Source organism: Heptranchias perlo, chromosome 4, assembly GCF_035084215.1.
Source record: "Heptranchias perlo isolate sHepPer1 chromosome 4, sHepPer1.hap1, whole genome shotgun sequence".
Classification (NCBI taxonomy): domain Eukaryota; kingdom Metazoa; phylum Chordata; class Chondrichthyes; order Hexanchiformes; family Hexanchidae; genus Heptranchias; species Heptranchias perlo.
The window spans coordinates 44,388,008-44,407,137 of record NC_090328.1 but is presented as its reverse complement, the minus strand read 5'-3'; the positions used below and the strand labels follow the sequence as shown (position 1 = coordinate 44,407,137).

The following is a 19,130-nucleotide window of genomic DNA, read 5'->3' as shown; positions in this document are numbered from 1 at the left end:
GCTTGTGATTTCAAATAAAGCTGTTGGACTATAACCTGGTGTTGTGCGACTCCTTACATTTGTCCACCCCAGTCCATCACCGGCATCTCCACATCATAATTCTAAGCTGGTTTAGGGTGGTCATCATTATTGTACTGAAGAATTATCATGTTATCGTGCTATTTCTTGAAATCCCTGCTTTATCTCTTTGATATAATCTGATTTGCTGAATCCTGTACACTGTGAGAATGCAGGTTTATTTACTACTACCTCCCAGATGTTGCCACTTTTTGTTTGTTTCATATTCATGGAATATCCAGACGAATTCTTCCACTAGTTACAAAAATCTGTGTACCTGTAATGCAATTGCAACAGCACCAATGACGTAAGCAGTTGGAACCTCTGTTGGAATATTGTCTTGCACTCACTAAGTATTCTTAAGACTTGGACACCAGCAGTTTCATGAGCACAACTTTAAGACCTGTTGTAGTTATTTTAAAATAATCTCCGGATGGTTTGGCATAGTTAAAATTTTTTACGCTATTGCAAAATTTGGTAGCTCAGAATGTGTTCAGTACACTATTAGCATTAGTAAATTCTGAATGGTCCCTTGTTCCACTCCTAATGAATTAATTTGAAATACAGTACTTTTTATGCATAACTATTTTTTTAAAAAGCCATGTCGGGTTGTTATCAACAATTGAGTTTTTCACCTCAATCTGCAAGCGAGCTGCCTGACTCTAGTGCACCATGGGCAATAATTTGTGTAGCTAACATCACGTATGAAACAGTAGTATGTTCAGCCAGGTCACCATGAGATTTAAGGGTCTTAACAGGTTGAGGTTGGAGGGCAATCTCTCTCCTTGTTTAATCTGACACAATGTCTGCTGAGATTTGCCAAAATCTTCAGTGACCTCTGACTTTAAGGTGTTACTCCCCGTGTTTTTTATTCCCTTCTGTTTCAATGCTCATGGGGCTTTGTGTACAACAGGTTCATTTGAGAGTTCATGTAAAACTATGCACAGATGATCAGCTTTCTATTACAGATGAAAGATTACAAGTTAAACCTCTTTGACATTCTTGTCTGACACCAGGAGATTTCAAAATTATGTCAAGCGGCCATTTCATTTTGCTATTGTGTGTACATTTAACATGTTTGTGTCAGTTCAAACAAAATTGTTTGGATTTTTTTAATGGAAATACATAGGTGTGAAATGCCTATAGGAAAACATATACTATTTGACTATGGTGTGCCAGACATTAAACACATTTGAGGTATTATCAGTTATTAACCCTTAGGTAATTACTGGTTTTTTAAATATGCAATTTCTGATATCAATAAATATCAAAGGTTTTTATAAAATTCTGATTTTGAATTTTATAAACTAGAAATGTTCAGAGCTTGAACACTTTTTTAAATTTATGATATTCTGGGAATAGATCAATAAATTGCAGCATTGGTATTACATATTCAACAGTGTTATTTCCCAATGCTCAACCACTAATTCTGCCATGTTAAATTCTGGTAATCTTGCTGTGATTACATCATAATATTTAATCCTTCAGTGGGGACGATACTCCAGCCGAAGGACGCATGTATTATAAGATATCTGCATCACACAGAAGAAATAGTGCATCATTAATTATACTAAACATTGATTTTCAATGCATTTTAAAGAAATTGAGTGTTTTAATCAAAGTAGCCATACATTTCCTGTTGTTATTATAAATTTATCCTTAGTTTTATTTAAAAATGTAAAATGTATCTTCACACATGGCACAGTGGGAAAAAAGTCACACAACACATTTGCAGATGCATCTTCTCACATTCCACAGAGAGCAACACATAATAATGGGTCATTTTTATCTTTTAAAAAATAATTGCAGCATATATTGTAAAAGTAGCTCGAGAAATGTTGTTCTCATACTTTATAAAGTCATTTGCACCCCTCCTTTGGATTATCTCTTGTAATTTCTCGCATTGATTACTCGTCCCGTCCACTAAACTCTATATAAAGGACTGAGCTAACTAAGTTGAAGAACAAAATGATGTATGTATTTACAACTCAAAATGGATCAGATGGATATTACCCTAGAATCCTCAAAGAAACTAAGGAGAAAATGGTTAACATTTTAGGATCTCAATGAGGGCTAAGGACTATAGGAATATTACCCCAATATTCAGAAGACTTTGAAATTATAGACTAGTTAACCAAACATTGATGATGAAAAAATGGCTAGTATGAATGACATCCTCTGTGACATTAACCACGGCACAAGATTCATAGAGAGTCATAGAGTTATACAGCACGGATAGAGGCCCTTCGGCCCATCGTGTCCGCGCCGGCCATCAAGCCCTGTCTACTCTAATCCCATATTCCAGCATTTGGTCCGTAGCCTTGTATGCTATGGCATTTCAAGTGCTCATCCAAATGCTTCTTGAATGTTGTGAGGGTTCCTGCCTCCACAACCCTTTCAGGCAGTGAGTTCCAGACTCCAACCACCCTCTGGGTGAAAAAGTTCTTTCTCAAATCCCCTCTAAACCTCCCGCCTTTTACCTTGAATCTATGTCCCCTTGTTATAGAACCCTCAACGAAGGGAAAAAGCTCCTTAGTATCCATCCTATCTGTGCCCCTCATAATTTTGTACACCTTAATCATGTCCCCCCTCAGCCTCCTCTGCTCCAAGGAAAACAAACCCAATCTTCCCAGTCTCTCTTCATAGCTGAAGTGCTCCAGCCCTGGTAACATCCTGGTGAATCTCCTCTGCACCCTCTCCAAAGCGATCATTCCACAGTGTTTGACACAGTTGATCATACTGTCCTCCTCCATTGGCAGATCTAATGGTTCTAGCCAGATTCAGAAAGCCCTGAACGAATTTGGTCTGTAACGTAGCCCCAGGCATCTGAAGTCAGTGACAGTCCTTAGATCATGGCTGAACTGTACCTCATCTTCATTTACCTGCCTTTGCTCCATATCCCTTTATACCCTTGCCTAACAAAAATCAAATCTCAGTCTTTAGAATTTCAATTGACCCAGCATCCACAGCCTTTTGGGGGACATCCAGAGGATGCACTGCAGCAACTCGCCAAGGCTTCTTCGACAGCACATCCCAAACCCACGACCTCTACCACCTAGAAGGACAAGAGCAGCAGGCACATGGGAACAACACCACCTGCAACATCCCGACGTGGAAATATATCGCCGTTCCATCATCGTCGCTGGGTCAAAATCCTGGAACTCCCTACCTAACAGCACTGTGGGAGAACCTTCATCACACGGACTGCAGCGGTTCAAGAAGGCGGCTTACCACCACCTTCTCAAGGGCAATTAGGGATGGGAAATAAATACTGGCCTTGCCAGCGACGCCCACATCCCATGAACTATTAAAAAAAAAGTTCCAGATTTCCACTACGTTTTGTGTGAAAAAGTGATTCATGATTTCACTCCTAATAGCTTTAATTTTACGATTATGCCCCCTTGTTCTGGATTCCCCCACCAGAGGAAATAGTTTCTCTGTATCTACTCTATCGAATCCCTTTATCATTTTGAACACCTCAATCAGATCACCCAACTGTTCTAAACTCAAAGAAATACAAACCATTTATGCAACCTGTCCTCATAATTTAACCCTTTAAGTCTGGAATCATTCTGGTAAATCTGCGCTCTACCCTCTTCAAGGCCATTATATCTTTCCTGAGATATGGTGCCCAAAACTCAATGTTATATTCCAGATGGGGTCTGACAAAGGCTCTGTACAACTGAAGCATCACCTCCTCACATAAGAAACATAAGACATAAGAAACATATGAATTAGGAGCCAGGAGTAGGCTGTATGACCCCTCGAGCCTGCTCCGCCACTCAATAAGATCTTGGCTGATCTTCGACCTTCTCGCCCGATCCCTATATCCCTTGATTTCCCTGTAGTCCAAAAATCTATCGATCTCAGCCTTGAAAATACTCAACGACTCAGCATCCACAGCCCTCTGGGGTATAGAATTCCAAAGATTCACAACCCTCTGAGTGAAGAAATTCCTCCTCATCTCAGTCTTAAATGGCCGACCCCTTATCCTGAGACTATGCCCCCTAGTTCTAGACTCTCCAGCCAGGGGAAACAATCTCTCAGCATCTACCTTGTCAAGCCCCCTCAGAATCTTATATGTTTCAGTGAGATCACTTTGGTGTTCCAACCCCCTTGAGATAAAGGCCAGCATTCCATTCGCCTTTTAGTGATCTCTGTACATGGACACCCAAATCCCTTTGCTCCTCCACAGCTCCTAGTCTTTCACCATTAAGAAAATATTCCGATTTTTCTTTCTCTGATCCAAAGTGGATGACCTCATACTTCCCCACATTGAACACCATCTGGCATTGTTTTGCCTGCTCACTTGTTATTGTGTCTATGTCACTTTGTAACTTCCTGCTCCCATCTACAAACTTACTGTGCCTCCTAACTTAGTGGTCATCTGCAAACTTGGATATATTCTCTATTCTTTCACCCATGTCATTAATATATATGGTGAAAAGCTGAGGCCCCTGTACGGATCCCTGGAGAATACCACTTGTCACATCCCGTCCATCAGAGAACGTTCCCTTTATCCCTACTCTCTGTCTCCTACCTCCCAACTAATTATCAACCCATGCCACAAAGTGACTTCCAATTCTGTGAGGTTTGATATTGTCATCCAGGGCTGGAGTCTGTGCTTCCGTGGAGTCCAATGAAGCTGCCACATGTTCCATTGATATCTGCAACGTAGTAAATGCTGTCGTAATATTACCCCGTGTGAGGGCTGCGGACTCCAGAGTCACAACTGCATTTGTTGCACATCCTGGAGAGTGGCTTCAGTGCCTGCACGTTGGTTTATGTTTTTCGAACATCCTTCTTTTCATGCAGGACTCATGAGACCTGAGTCTAATGACTCTATAGCCAAGGGCAACCATATCTGCACCTCCACTGGACAATTGGATGTGTCTTCATCCACACCTCACTCCGCCGGCTCCTTGGAGCTCTGTGAACCACCTGGTGCCACCTCCTCACTTGTACTACCCCCTACATTCCCGTGGGTGAAAGCATCTGAGCTGCTGCATGGAATTGAGAAAGGGAGTGATACAGAGTATTATATTGAGGGGGCTGGGGCAGAGGCAATGGAGCAGAATCTAGTTTGAGTAACTCTTAGGTTTCCTTGTCATCATTGTCATCATTCTAAGCTAAGAATGAACGTACAGCATCCAGAGAGATTGAGGAAACAGTGAAAGGTCGGGATTTTTCTGCCAGCTTGATGGTTTAAAGGGCTGCAGCTGGTAAATATCAAGATTTCCACCAACTAACCTGTACCTTGCACAGACCCATTGATCTCGTCATCTCCCACAGCGAGAGCTGAGTGCCTCCCCAGGAGCTTGATTGCCGGCTTCTTGTAAGGGATTAGCTCTTTTATATCTGCAGTGCTGCTTTGAGTCACCTGACTTTCACAAGCATTATGAGCCAGTTTTCCTGAAACAAGATTGCTTGTATTAAGTGAAGGCTAACATGTTAACAGATGTGCGAGATTTTTAAGAAAAAAGCATGCAAGTAAAGTTTGTGAGGGGAGATGGCCACACAAGTTGCAGATTGAAGAGTTAGAGCGTGATCAATGTCCCCAAAAGAAAAAGGGGACAGTGGCAGCTCACTTCTTGCCTGCTTCATTAGGGCATTGAACTTTTTCTTGCACTGGTCTGCTGTTCCAGGAGTGAGAGAGGTCGTACTCTGCCAATGCCACCTCTTTCCACATGTCTCAAGAGACACTTTTTGGGGGTTTTCTACCATGAGAATCTAGCAGTTCTTCTCTCCTTACTTGCATCTCTGCTTGATGGGTCTGATGGTCTGAACAGTGAAGTTATGCAACCTTTTTTTCTGCTTCCCTGCAGTGGAGTGAATCCTTCTTTGGTTCCTTCCAGCTGTTTCTGAAGTTGAAGCCATGTGTCTTATAAAATTGCAGAAATTCCTTTTTAGGACATAGGGGTTTAAATTGGATGACCCCTGAAAACGGGCACCGGGTTCATGGATACGCGATTAATCCGCACCCGTTTCTTGCGATGCAGGCAGCACGTAACGTTTGTGCTGCCTGGTGATTTCAATGATTGCTGCGTGCAGCCAGCACTGCCTGCCACCTGGAATTGGTGTGGCAACTAACTCTGTGCTGGAATATACCGAAGAATGGCTGGGCCTGCGAGAGAGCGTGCACCAAGGTTCAACGACGACGCACCGGAGGCCTTGGTGCAAGAGGTGGATGCACAGAGGGGCATCCTTTATCTGCAGGGGTGCAGGTGGCCATCCAGACATGTGCTGAAGAGGCAGTGGGAGGAAGTGGCGCAAGGTGAATGCCAGGATCGTCGCACCACGCACATGGATGCAGTGCGGGAAGAAGTTCAATGATTTGACACGAGTGGTCAAGGTGAGTGACTTCAACTGTCAAGTGGCATATCCTACCAACTGCACCACTCACCTCATCCACTGCTCCTTGCACTACACCCCCTGTCACCCACCTACCAACAAACTCTTTCCATCAGTACGCAACTCTTCAGATCAGATGCTGCATCTCACCCTCACACAGTACCACTCTTGCAAGCCACACACCCACAACTTACAGTTCATACACGCTGGCAGCTATTCAACCATGGCAGCCACATCACCCAAACATCTTGCAGGACATTCACTGACACACTTCCCTCCTTCTTGCAGGAGAAGGTGGCACATAACAACAGGCAACAGGAAAGACCTGGGGGAGGGCGGGCACGCCTACACGTCCTCACACCCATGGAGGAGACAGTGCTGTCGATCATTGGGTTGTCGCAGAGGCTGTGGCCACAGGTGGTGCTGGAGGTATTGATGATGAGAGTCTCTGCAAACCTAATCCTCCTTCTTGCTCCTCACTTCTCCCTCATCCCACAATCTTTTCTGACTCACATGCTGCTGATGGTATGAGCACGCACGTCTTACTTTTTCTGTTCCCCTCACCACCAACTCAACCTGTGTCCCTTTGTCATTGCAGATACATGTGGGTATGATCAGATACCCATCATCATGCACGTAGTTTAGAGGCTAGGTTAGAGGAGAGATCTGCACGTCGTGTGACACCAAGCACAAGTGCGCAGGAGCCAGGGTGGGGGAACGGATTCCACAGGTGCCAGCTCGCCAGAGGGCGAGGTCGCTCACTAGTTCTGCTGCAGAGAAGTCAGATGATGACTTCGATGGGCCAGGTTATAGAAGAAGGCTGATAGGTGTACACAACCAAATGCTTGGTGCACTGGAAAGCCTGCCAGAAAGCCTGCGCACAATGTCAAGGGGCATGGAGGAGTCCAGCTCCAACTTGACACAGGACTTTGCGCAGAGCTTGGAGCCCATCCTTTCCCACTTGGAACGGGTGGTCACCTCCATTAGCATTCCTGTGGAACCCACCATGATGCAGTGTCTGATGACCGATGTCACAGCATCCATTGCAGCACAAACTTCTGCCAACCAAGGTCTGACTGCCGCTTTGGAAGCTCGGACTGCTGCTATCGTGGCTCTGGGTTCCATTGTGGAACGGGGCTTCCAGGGCATCACAACAGTCCAGCAATCTGTTCTCCAGCAGATCACCAGGATTGCTGAGGCGCCGCCCTGGGAGAGTGGCAGTGGTGCCATGGGAGATGAACCTGCTGTCGTCTCTCGGGTTGATAGCATTGCTGCTCCCACCCCTACCTCTCCCTTGCCGTTGCCTGTCAGCCAGTCACGCCAGACTGCTGCAGCCCAGGCTGAGATGGTACAGCCTGAAGCAGGGTCCTCCTGGCCCAGAGCTGCTCGAGGTCACCCTCCAAGGCCATCTGCATGCTCCTCCACTGAAGGTCAGCAGCCTTCCACCACCCATGCTCCAGCCACTGGGGATGCACCTCGTAGGAGCACTAGGAAAGGTAAAGACACACAAAAGACAGGCACTAAGGGAGAGCTCAAGGGTGAATAGTATCAGTTTGTTTGAATTATTACACGTGTTAATTTATAAATTTGGATTTGAATTTGCATTGAATATTGCAATGCTGGAGAGAGAGGATGTCCTGGAGGGATCAGGGACAGAATCTATTTGGTTAGAGTTAAGAAACCATAGAGGTGCCATTACACTACTGGGCGTATTCTATAGGCCACCAACTAGTGGGAAGGATATAGAGGAGCAAATTTGCAGGGAAATTACAGAGAGGTGCAAAGGCTATAGTGCAGTGATAATGAAGGACTTCAACGATCCTAATATAGACTGGGATAATAATACTATAAGGGGCAAAGAAGGGGAGGAATATTTGAAATGTGTTCAGGATAACTTTCTTGACCAGTACGTTTCCGGCCCAACGAAAAAGGAGGCATTGCTGGACTTGGTTCTAGGGAATGAGGCAGGCCAAGTGGAGCAAGTGTCAGTGGGGGAGCATTTAGGGAGCAGTGATCATAGTATCATAAGGTTTAGAATAGCCATGGAAAAGGACACGGACCGTTGTAAAGCAAAAATACTCAACCGGATGAAGGCCAATTTCAGTGGGATGAGAACAGATCTGGCCCGTGTAAATTAGAATCAAAGATTGGCTGGCAAAACTGTAATTGAACAGTGAGCAGCCTTTAAAGATCAGATGGTTCGGGTACAGTCCAAGTACATTCCTAGGAGGGAGAAAGGTAGGGCAACTAAAGCCAGAGCTCCCTGGATGACAAAAGAGATAGAGAGTAAGATGAAGTGAGAAAAAGGGGCGTACGACAGATGTCAGGTTGATAACACAAGTGAGAACTAGGTAGAATATAGAAAATTCAGGGTGGAAGTGGAAAAAGAAATAAGAGAGGCAAAGAGAGAGTATGGGAATAGACTGGCGGCCAACATGAAAGGGAATCCAAAAGTCTTCTACAGGCATGTAAACAGTAAACGGGTAGTAAGACGAGGGGTGGGACCGATTAGGGACCATAAAGCAGATCTACTCCTGGAGGCAGAGGGGATGGTCGAGGTATGAAATGAATATTTTGCATCTGTCTTTACCAAGGAAGAAGATGCTGCCAGAGTCTCAGTAAAGGAAAATATAGTTGAGATACTGGATGGGCTAAAAGTTAATAAAGAAGAGGTACTAGAAAGGCTAGATGTACTTAAAGTACATTAGTCACCCGGTCCGGATGTGATGCATCCTAGGTTGCTGAGGGAAGTAGGGTGGAAATTGCGGAGGTACTGGCCATAATCTTCCAAACATCCTTAGATACGGGGGTGGTGCCAGAGGACTGGAGAATTGCAAATATTACATCTTTGATCAAAAAAGGGTGTAAGGATAAATCAAGCAACGACAGGCCAGTCAGTTTAACCTCGGTGGTGGGGAAAGTTTTAGAAACGATAATCCGGGAACGATAATTAGGGAAGGAAACCTGCCGTCCTTACCCGGTCTGGCCCACATGTGACTCCAGACCCACAGCAATGTGGTTGATTCTTAATTGCCCTCTGAAATGCCTAGCAAGCCACTCAGTTGTAAAATCTCGCTAAAAAAAGTCATAATGAGAATAAAACCGGACAGACCACCCAGCACTGGACCACTAGGCACTGGACACAACAAAGGCAAACCAAGCCCAGTCGACCCTGCAAAGTCCTCCTCACGAACAACTGGGGACTTGTGCCAAAATTGGGAGAGCTGTCCCACAGACTAGTCAAGCAACAGTCTGACGTAGCCAAACTCACAGAATCATACCTTACAGCCAACGTCCCAGACTCTTCCATCACCATCCCTGGGTATGTCCTCTCCCCTGTCAGGACAGACCAACCAGAGGTGGCAGTACAGTGATATACAGTCAGGAGGGAGTGGCCCTGGGAGTCCTCAACATTGACTCCAGACCCCATGAAATCTCATGGCATCAAGTCAAACATGGGCAAGGAAACCTCCTGTTGATTACCACCTTCCGTCCTCCCTCAGCTAATGAATCAGTCCTCCTCCATGTTGAGCACCACTTGAAGGAAGCACTGAGGGTAGCAAGGGCACAGAATGTACTCTGGGTGGGGGACTTCAATGTCCATCACCAAGAGTGCTCGGTAGCACCACTACTGTCTGACTGGCCAAGTCCTGAAGGACATAGCTGCCAGACTGGGCCTGCGGCAGGTGGTGAGCGAACCAACACGAGGGAAAAACCTACTTGACCTCGTCCTCACCAATCTATCTGTCGCAGATGCATCTGTCCATGACAGTATTGGTAGGAGTGACCATCGCACAGTCCTCGTGGAGATGAACTCCCGTCTTCGCACTGAGGACACCATCGAACATGTTGTGTGGCAACAACACCGTGCTGAATGGGATAGATTCAGAACAGATCTAGCAGCTCAAAACTGGGCATCCATGAGGCGCTGTGGGCCATCAGCAGCAGCAGAATTGTATTCCAGCACAATCTGTAACCTCATGGCCTGGCATATTCCTCACTCTACCATTACCAACAAGCCAGGGGATCAACCCTTGTTCAATGAGGAGTGCAGAAAAGCATGCCAGGAGCACCACCAAGCGTACCTAAAAATGAGGTGCCAACCCGGTGAAGCTACAACTCAGGACTACATGCATGCTAAACAGCGGAAGCAACATGCTACAGACAGAGCTAAGTGATTCCACAACCAACAGATCAGATCAAAGCTCTGCAGTCCTGCCACATCCAGTCGTAATTGGTGATGGACAATTAAACAACTAACGGGAGGAGGAGGATCTGTAAACATCCCCATCCTCAATGATGGCGGAGTCCAGCACGTGAGTACAAAAGACAAGGCTGAAGAGTTTGCAACCATCTTCAGCCAGAAGTGCCGAGTGGATGATCCATCTCGGCCTCCTCCCGATATCCCCACCATCACAGAAGCCAGTCTTCAGCCAATTCGATTCACTCCACGTGATATCAGGAAACGGCTGAGTGCACTGGATACAGCAAAGGCAATGGGCCCCGACAACATCCCGGCTGAAGTGCTAAAGACTTGTGCTCCAGAACTAGTTGCGTCTCTAGCCAAATTGTTCCAGTACAGCTACGACACTGGCATCTACCCGATAATGTGGAACATTGCCCGGGTATGTCCTATCCACAAAAAGCAGGACAAATCCAATCCGGCCAATTAGCGCCCCATCAGCCTACTCTCAATCATCAGCAAAGTGATGGAAGGTGTCGTCGACAGTGCTATCAAGCAGCGCTTACTCACCAATAACCTGCTCACCGATGCTCAGTTTGGGTTCCACCAACACCATTCGGCTCCAGACCTCATTACAGCCTTGGTCCAAACATGGACGAAAGAGCTGAATTCCAGAGGTGAGGTGAGAGTGACTGCCGTTGACATCAAGGCAGCATTTGACCGAGTGTGGCACCAAGGAGCCCTAGTAAAATTGAAGTCAATGGGAATCAGGGGGAAAACTCTCCAGTGGCTGGAGTCATACCTAGCACAAAGGAAGATGGTAGTGGTTGTTGGAGGCCAATCATCTCAACCCCAGGATATTGCTGCAGGAGTTCCTCAGGGCAGTGTCCTAAGCCCAACCATCTTCAGCTGCTTCATCAATGACCTTCCCTCCATCATAAGGTCAGAAATGGGGATGGTCGCTGATGATTGCAGAGTCTCCAGTTCCATTTGAAACCCCTCAGATAATGAAACAGTCCGTGGCCGCATGCAGCAAGACCTGGACAACATCCAGGCTTGGGCTCATAAGTGGCAAGTAACATTCGCGCCAGACAAGTGCCAGGCAATGACCATCTCCAACCAGAGAGAGTCTAACCACCTCCCCTTGACATTCAACGGTATTACCATTGCCGAATCCCCCACCATCAACATCCTGGGGGTCACCATTGACCAGAAACTTAACTGGATCAGCCACATAAATACTGTGGCTACAAGAGCAGGTCAGAGGTTGGATATTCTGCGGCAAGTGACTCACCTCCTGACTCCCCAAAGCCTTTCCACCATCTACAAGGCACAAGTCAGGAGTGTGTTGGAATACTCTCCACTTGCCTGGATGTGTGCAGCTCCAACAACGTTCAAGAAGCTCGACACCATCCAGGACAAAGCAGCCCATGTGATTGGGTCCCCATCCACCTCCCTAAACATTCACTCCCTTCACCACCGGCACACTGTGGCTGCAGTGTGTACCATCCACAGGATGCACTGCAGTAACTCACCAAGGCTTCTTCGACAGCACCTCCCAAATCCGCGACCTTTACCACCTTGAAGGACAAGGGCAGCAGGCACATGGGAACAACACCACCTGAACGTTCCCCTCCCAAGTCACACACCATCCCGACTTGGAAATATATCGCCGTTCCTTCATCGTCGTTGGGTCAAAATCCTGGAACTCCCTTCCTAACAACACTGTGGGAGAACCTTCACCACACGGATTGCAGCGGTTCAAAAAGGTGGCTCACCACCACCTTCTCAAGGGCAATTAGTGATGGGCAATAAATGCTGGCCTCGCCGGCAACGCCCACATCCCATGAACGAATAAAAAAAAAATTAACAGTAACTTGGATGAGGGTGGATTGATTAGGGAAAGCCAGCACGGATTTGTTGAAGGCAAATCATGTTTAACTAACTTGATTGAGTGTTTTGATGAGGTAACAGAGGGTAGATGAGGGCCATGCAGTTGATGTGATGTATGAAGACTTTCAAAAGGCATTTGAGAAAGTGCCGCACGGTAGGCTTGTCATCAAAATTGCGGCCCATGAAATAAAAAGGGCAGTAGCAACATGGATACAGAATTTGCTAAGTGACAGGAAACAGAGAGTAGTGGTGAATGGTTGTTTTTCGGACTGGAGGGCGGTGTACAGAGGAGTTCCCCAGTGGTCGGTGCTGGGACCACTGCTTTTCTTGATATATATTAATGACTTGGACTTGGGAAAAGAGGGCACAATTTCAAAATTTGCAGATGACACAAAATTTAGAAGAGTAGTGAACAGTGAGGAGGACAGTGATTGACTTCAAGAGGATACAGACAGGCTGGTGGAATGGGCGGACACGTCGCAGATGAAATTTAATGGAGAAAAATGCGAAGTGATACATTTTGGTAGGAAGAACAAGGAGAGGCAATATAAACGAAAGGGCACAATTCTAAAAGGGGCACAAGAACAGAGAGATCCGGAGGTATATGTGCACAAAATGCTGAAGGTGGCAGGGCAGGTTGAGAAAGCGGTTAAAAAAGTATACGGGATCCTCGGCTTTATAAATAGAGGCATGGGAGTGATTTTAGGAGGCAATTGCGGGGGCGGGGGGAGCTCCGAAAATCGCGGAAATCCCTTTCAGGTTTGGAAGCCGGCTCCAACCCGCCGACTTCTGAGTTTCCCAGGGACTCATCTGTGTGCACGCGGGCGACCCAAAAACGGAAGTCCCGCTGGCAATTAAAGCCGGCGGAATGACAGTTAAAGAGCCAAATGTACCTCATTGAGGTTATTAAGGCACTTTACCTGTGACAGATTAAGTACTTTGGAATATTTTTAACTTAACTGGGCGGCTTGACCACCGCTTCTGATTCACGCCTGATGAAGGGCTGGATCAGGGAACAAGAAACTAAATAAATTAAATAAATTAAATAAAAAAGCATGGATTAAATTAATAAATTAAATAAAAAACCATGGAAGGAAGGAAGTGAAAACACTAAATGGACCTACCTTTGCATCCTGCCCCGATATCCGATGTCTCCCGCTCCAATGTCCCCTTCTCCACCCCACCGATGTCCACCTCTTCACCCCTCCCGATGCCCGATGTCTCCCTCTTCACTCCCTCCCGATATCCCGCTCTTCACCCCCCCCGAATGTCCCCCTCCACCCCCCCGAAGTCCCCCTTTTCATCCCCCCAATGTCCCCCTCTTCGCCCCCCCCCACGACCTTCCCGATCTTCCCTTCGTCCCACCCCCCCCCGCCCGGTCTTCCAGTCCAGCGCTGGATCTTCCCCCCCACCCTGTTCTTCCGTTCCAGCACTGAACATCTCGATCTCGCCCTTTCTCACTCCCCCCCCCACCCCGATCCGGAGAGCATGTTAATCATCATCAATCAACATGCGATCGCGTGGGAAACGCTAAGTTTCGTTCATGCGGGTTTGCCACGCACACTTTCGCACCTCCACCCCCCCCCCCCCCCCCCTGCTGCCAACCTGCCACCATTGTAAAGTCAAGCCCATAGAGTACAAAAGTAAGGAAGTTATGTTGAACCTTTATGAAACACTAGTGCGGCCACAACTGGAGTACTGTGTCCAGTTCTGGGCACTGTACTTTCGGAAAGATGTGAAGGCCTTAGAGAGGGTGCAGAAAAGATTTACTGGAATGATTCCAGGGATGAGGGACTTTAATTACGTGGATAGACTGGAGAAACTGAAGTTGTTTTCCTTGGAACAGAGGTGGTTGCAAGGAGATTTGATAGAGGTATTCAAAATCATGACGGGTCTAGACAAAGTAGATAGAGAGAAACTGTCCCACTGGCGGAAGGGTCAAGAACCAGAGGGCAAAGATTTAAGGTGATTGGTAAAAGAACCAAAGGTGAAATGAGGAAAAACTTTTTTACATACCGAGTGGTTAGTATCTGGAATGCTCTGCTGTGTGTTGGAGGCAGATTCAGTCATAGCCTTCAAAAGGGAACAGGATGAGTACTTGAAAGAAAAAAATTTGCAGGGCTACCGGGAAAGGGCGGGGGAGTGGGACTAGCTGGATTGCTGTTGCCTAGAGCCGGTGCGGACTCAATGGACCGAATGCCCTCCTTCCGTGCTGTAACCTTTCTATGATTCAATGATTTGGTGTTGGTTTTCATTTCTGCGATGAGCTGAGGGAGGAAGCAGAGGGAGATTGTCCTCCTTAATCATATGGAGGACAATTTGTTGGTCATGTGGGAGAGGAAAGGTAAGGAGTGTGGGACTGTTGGTGTATGGGAAGGTGTGGTTGAGGTTACTGGTATCGCTCATTAATCAGCTGATCATGCAGAGCCCTAGCAGACAGGGCCTGTCTACCTTGTTGCCTCCCTACCTCGTCCTCCACTTCCTGCTGCACTTCCTTCTCTTCCTCCTCCTCCACTTCCTCCTCCGTCTCTTCTTCCTGCTCCATCTCTTCCTCTGGCTCAGATTCTCACCAGATAGACGGTGGCAAGTGCTGTCCCCTCATAATGGCGAGGTTGTGCACCATGCAGAATACAACGACAAATCTTGACACCCGGTCAGCTGAATACTGCAGGGCTCCTCCAGAGTAGTTCAGGCAGTGGAAGCGTTGCTTGAGGACGCCTATGGTGTACTCTATGATGTTCTATGTGGCAGCATGGCTCTCATTGTACGCCTGCTGTGCACGTGTGGAAAAACATGGCCGAGTTCAGATATGGAGCACGCACAGCAATACGCGTGCAGCCAATGGCACCCTGCACCTTGGGGAAGCCTGCAATGCGAGCAAACCCTCGTGCTCACTCAGGCTGCTTGTCTGTCGAGAAGGAATGAGATGAATCTGTTTCTGAGTGCATACAGAGCCTCCGTGACCTCCCTTATATACCAGTGCACTGCAAACTGCAAGATGTTGTTTGTATCGCCAGCAGCAGCCTGAAAGTAGTCAGTGCCGTAAAAATTAAGTGTCACGGTTACCTTGAAAGCCACGGGTCATGCTGTCCTTGCCCTGCTCTGAAGCTGCAGTTGTGGCTGCAGCAGTTGACAAATCTCAGTCACGACCTCTTTAGTGAACCGCAGCTGTCTGATGCACTGGTCGTCGCTAAAGTCAAAATAAGAGAATTGGTCCCTGAACACCCTCCGTGGATATGACTTCCTGCTGAGTGCCCTGCATCTCCTTCGCCTCCTCTCTCTTCTGGCAACTTGACATTCTCTGGGTGAGCTCTCTGCATGCTCCCAGTCATGTTCAATTCCCAGAGGAAGCCCAACCAGGCCACCTATGTCTGACAGCAACCTTGTTTAGCACACTATTTAAAATGCCACTAACAGTACTGCAAGACCACCCAGACCATACTCTACATAATATTGCAACTTTCTTCAAGTATAGGAAACTTCCACAAACACTATCAGCAGCCAGAATAACTAATCCAGCAACTAACCTGTAATTCCTGCATGCTCCCTTTAAATAGTGCTTAATGCTCCAGTCAGCTGGAGCAAACTGTTCCTCCAGTTTGCTGCTGTTCTTCTCACTTGCTGCATGCTTTTAAAGCCTGCAACACCTCTTCACTCCTACCCAGTGCATTCATCCCGTTTCATGCAGGAGTTGTACTGCCTCAATGTCAATCACTATGTAAATAAGCTAACCCCACAATTTCCAGAAGGGTCAGCACTAGAACTCACAAGCAGCAGAAGTGCCACCTCAGGAGCACAAGAACATCATTAATGGCCTCAGATTTTCAGAGCCCATCTACCATTCTTTAGTTCATTCCAAGGGGTCTTCACCGGGAATAGGGGAGGGTGGCTTGGGCAATAACCCCCCCCCACCACCCCACCCCATGTGGGCAGGCACCAGAGGATCAGAGCAAATTTTGTAGAACTTTCCCTTTGAAGATTTTTTAAAATTGGGTTGAATCCCTGATGTGGCTGGTTGTACATGACCTATGAAAGGAATTGACTTGTTGGGCCAACGTTTGTTCTTGTAACATCGCAAAAAGCATTCTACCTTCAAGATATTTTCATTAAATCGGCAGCTTTGGAGATAGTATGTATTAAAGGGTTAAAAAATTGATACATGTACATTTTTAGGGTGCTATTTAACGTATTTAGCTTATGTTTTTCATTCTTCTGACACATTTTTCAGGTGCATCAATTAAAATTTTAATTAGTGAAGTTATTGCTGGTTAAAATGTGACCTGAGAGGTGATTTTCAACAATTACTGCAGAGTCAGATGTGCTGCAGCAATTTATGAATATAGTCTCAGTTCTTAGTTGCTTTATTAGCCTGATAAGCAGAAGGTGTTTTATAAGAAGAGTTTGCTTTTAAAGTTGATTCTGTTTTAATCGTTTCATAATTTTATTGGATTAGTTTTAAAAATTAAACTTTCAAACAATGTTTAGATTTCACTGTGATAGATTTTCACCTGGGCAACTACCCGTCCTGTGTAGAACTTATCCGGTTTTCATCCCATTCAAATCAATGGTAAAATCAGGTGGCTTTTAAAACTAATGGGCGATCCGCTCTGCCAGATTATTGCCCAAGCGGTGAAGGTGAAAATTGTCCCTGCTTTTTCATTTTATTACACTGAATGCCTCCAGTTGTCACACCTTTTTTTATCCTAGCCCAAATTAATTATACTAATTGATCTTATGAAACAGGAAACGAGTAAAATTAGAAACAGGAAATAAAAAGAGGCAGATGAGTTATAACAACCAAACCATATGATTTTTTTTGCACTACAGCGTTGTTATGGTGACAGTATGGTAATGTGAAAGATATACAAAGACTGTAGTAGTGCACTGAAAGGCAATCATGGAGCAGATTTTCTGGCTGGCGTGGGGTGGGGGATTCATCTTGTTGGAGAGCTGCTCAATTCACAATGCATGCGATCTTCCAGCCAGCCTCTTCATTATAATATGCTAATGAATGGAAATGACCCTTTACACAATCTTCCATCCTCTTAGAATGGGATTGTGTTGCACTTTGCTTGTCCACTGGAATGGGCATAAAGGGAAGCTCTATATTTAAAGAAACTCTTAAAGCGTTTTCAGTTGCTTTTTATTGCTGATATTCTTTCTGTTTTCTGGAATATATAAGAAAAGCTTATGTAGAAACAAAAGCAGCTGAATATTGTCTGCAAAATTACTGAAAAGCTGATTGTCCTTAAAGCATTTACATGATCATAAAAGAAGAGTAGATATGAAAAGGGACTCTTAGAAGTCAAACTGCCACTGTACGCCAAAAACTGACAAGGCATCTAACTGTATGCCACAAAGTCCTGTGCTGGTTGGCAAGTCAGTGTAAAATTAAAGATAGGAGTTGCTGTTAAAGCAGCCCAAATACTGTAATTTATGGTTGAAGTTATAAAAGATGAACCAGAATACTTGCATTATGCCACAAGCTATATCTGTAGGACCTGGCACACCCATCTGGTAATGACTAAGGACACAGCAGGGAGGCAGTTGTTGAATTCTGTCATCTGCTGTAGCTAACCTGTATCATGGAGATAACAGTCAGTCACCACTGACCACTGTCCTCAATCTTTCTGCCTCTGCATCTTTCTGTTAGCACAGGGATCATCTGCAGGACCAACTAAAGTGCTGTCCATAAATGTATTTTTTTTTATTCGTTCACGGGATGTGGGCGTCGCTGGCAAGGAGCTGACAGATGTATTAGTCAGCATAGGAATATAACATAAGAAATAGGAGCAGGAGTAGGCCATACAGCCCCTTGAGCCTGCTAAACCATTTAATAAGATCATGGCTGATCTTCGACCTCAACTCCACTTTCCTGCCCAATCCCCATATCCCTTGATTCCCTCAAGCGTCCAAAAATCTATCGATCACAATCTTGAATATACTCAACGACTGAGCATCCGCAGCCCTCTGAGGTAGAGAATTCCAAAGATTTACCACCTTCTGAGTGAAGAAATTCCTCCTCATCTCAGTCCTAAATCATCCACCCCTTATCCTGAAACTATGCGCCCCAGTTCTAGATTCTCCAGCCAGGGGAAACAGCTTCTCCGCATCTACTCTGTCAAGCCCTCTAAGAATTTTATACGTTTCACTGTGATCACCTCTCATTCATCTAAACACCAGAGAATATAGGCACATTCTTCTCAATCTCTCCTCATAGGACAACCCTCTCATCCCAGGAATCAATCTAGTGAACCTTTGTTGCACTGCCTCTAAGGCAAGTATATCCTTCCTTAGATAAGGAGACTAAAACTGTACATAGTACTCCAGGTGTGGTCTCACCAAAGCCCTGTACAATTGTAGCAAGACTTCCTTACTCTTATACTCCAACTCCCTTGCAATAAAGGCCAACATACCATGTGCCTTCCTAATTACTTGCTGTACTTGCTTGTTAACTTTCTGTGTTTCGTGGACAAGGACACACAAATTTCTCTGAACACCAACATTTAATGGTTTCTCACCATTTAAAAAATATTCTGTTTTTCTATTTTTCCTACCAAAGTGAATAACCTCACATATCCACACATTATACTCCATATGCCACCACTTAACCTGTCTAAGCATGGCTAAGCGCTTTCATCTCCAT

General features: G+C 45.8%; 1 protein-coding gene across 5 annotated transcripts in view; it reads left to right on the top strand.

The window, feature by feature from the left end:
* Window positions 1–19,130, top strand: part of arb2a (ARB2 cotranscriptional regulator A) — a 469,833-nt gene that overhangs the window by 333,490 nt on the left and 117,213 nt on the right. For 3 of the 5 annotated variants that reach the window (XM_067982838.1, XM_067982837.1, XM_067982836.1), the window contains exon 11: window positions 2,994–3,345. The exons of the other annotated variants lie outside the window; for them this stretch is intronic. In XM_067982838.1, coding sequence (XP_067838939.1) covers window positions 2,994–3,325 — 332 coding nt within the window. In that variant the 3' untranslated portion in view covers window positions 3,326–3,345. Of the gene's footprint in view, window positions 1–2,993; window positions 3,346–19,130 lie in introns of those variants that run through there. 5 annotated transcript variants of the gene reach the window in all.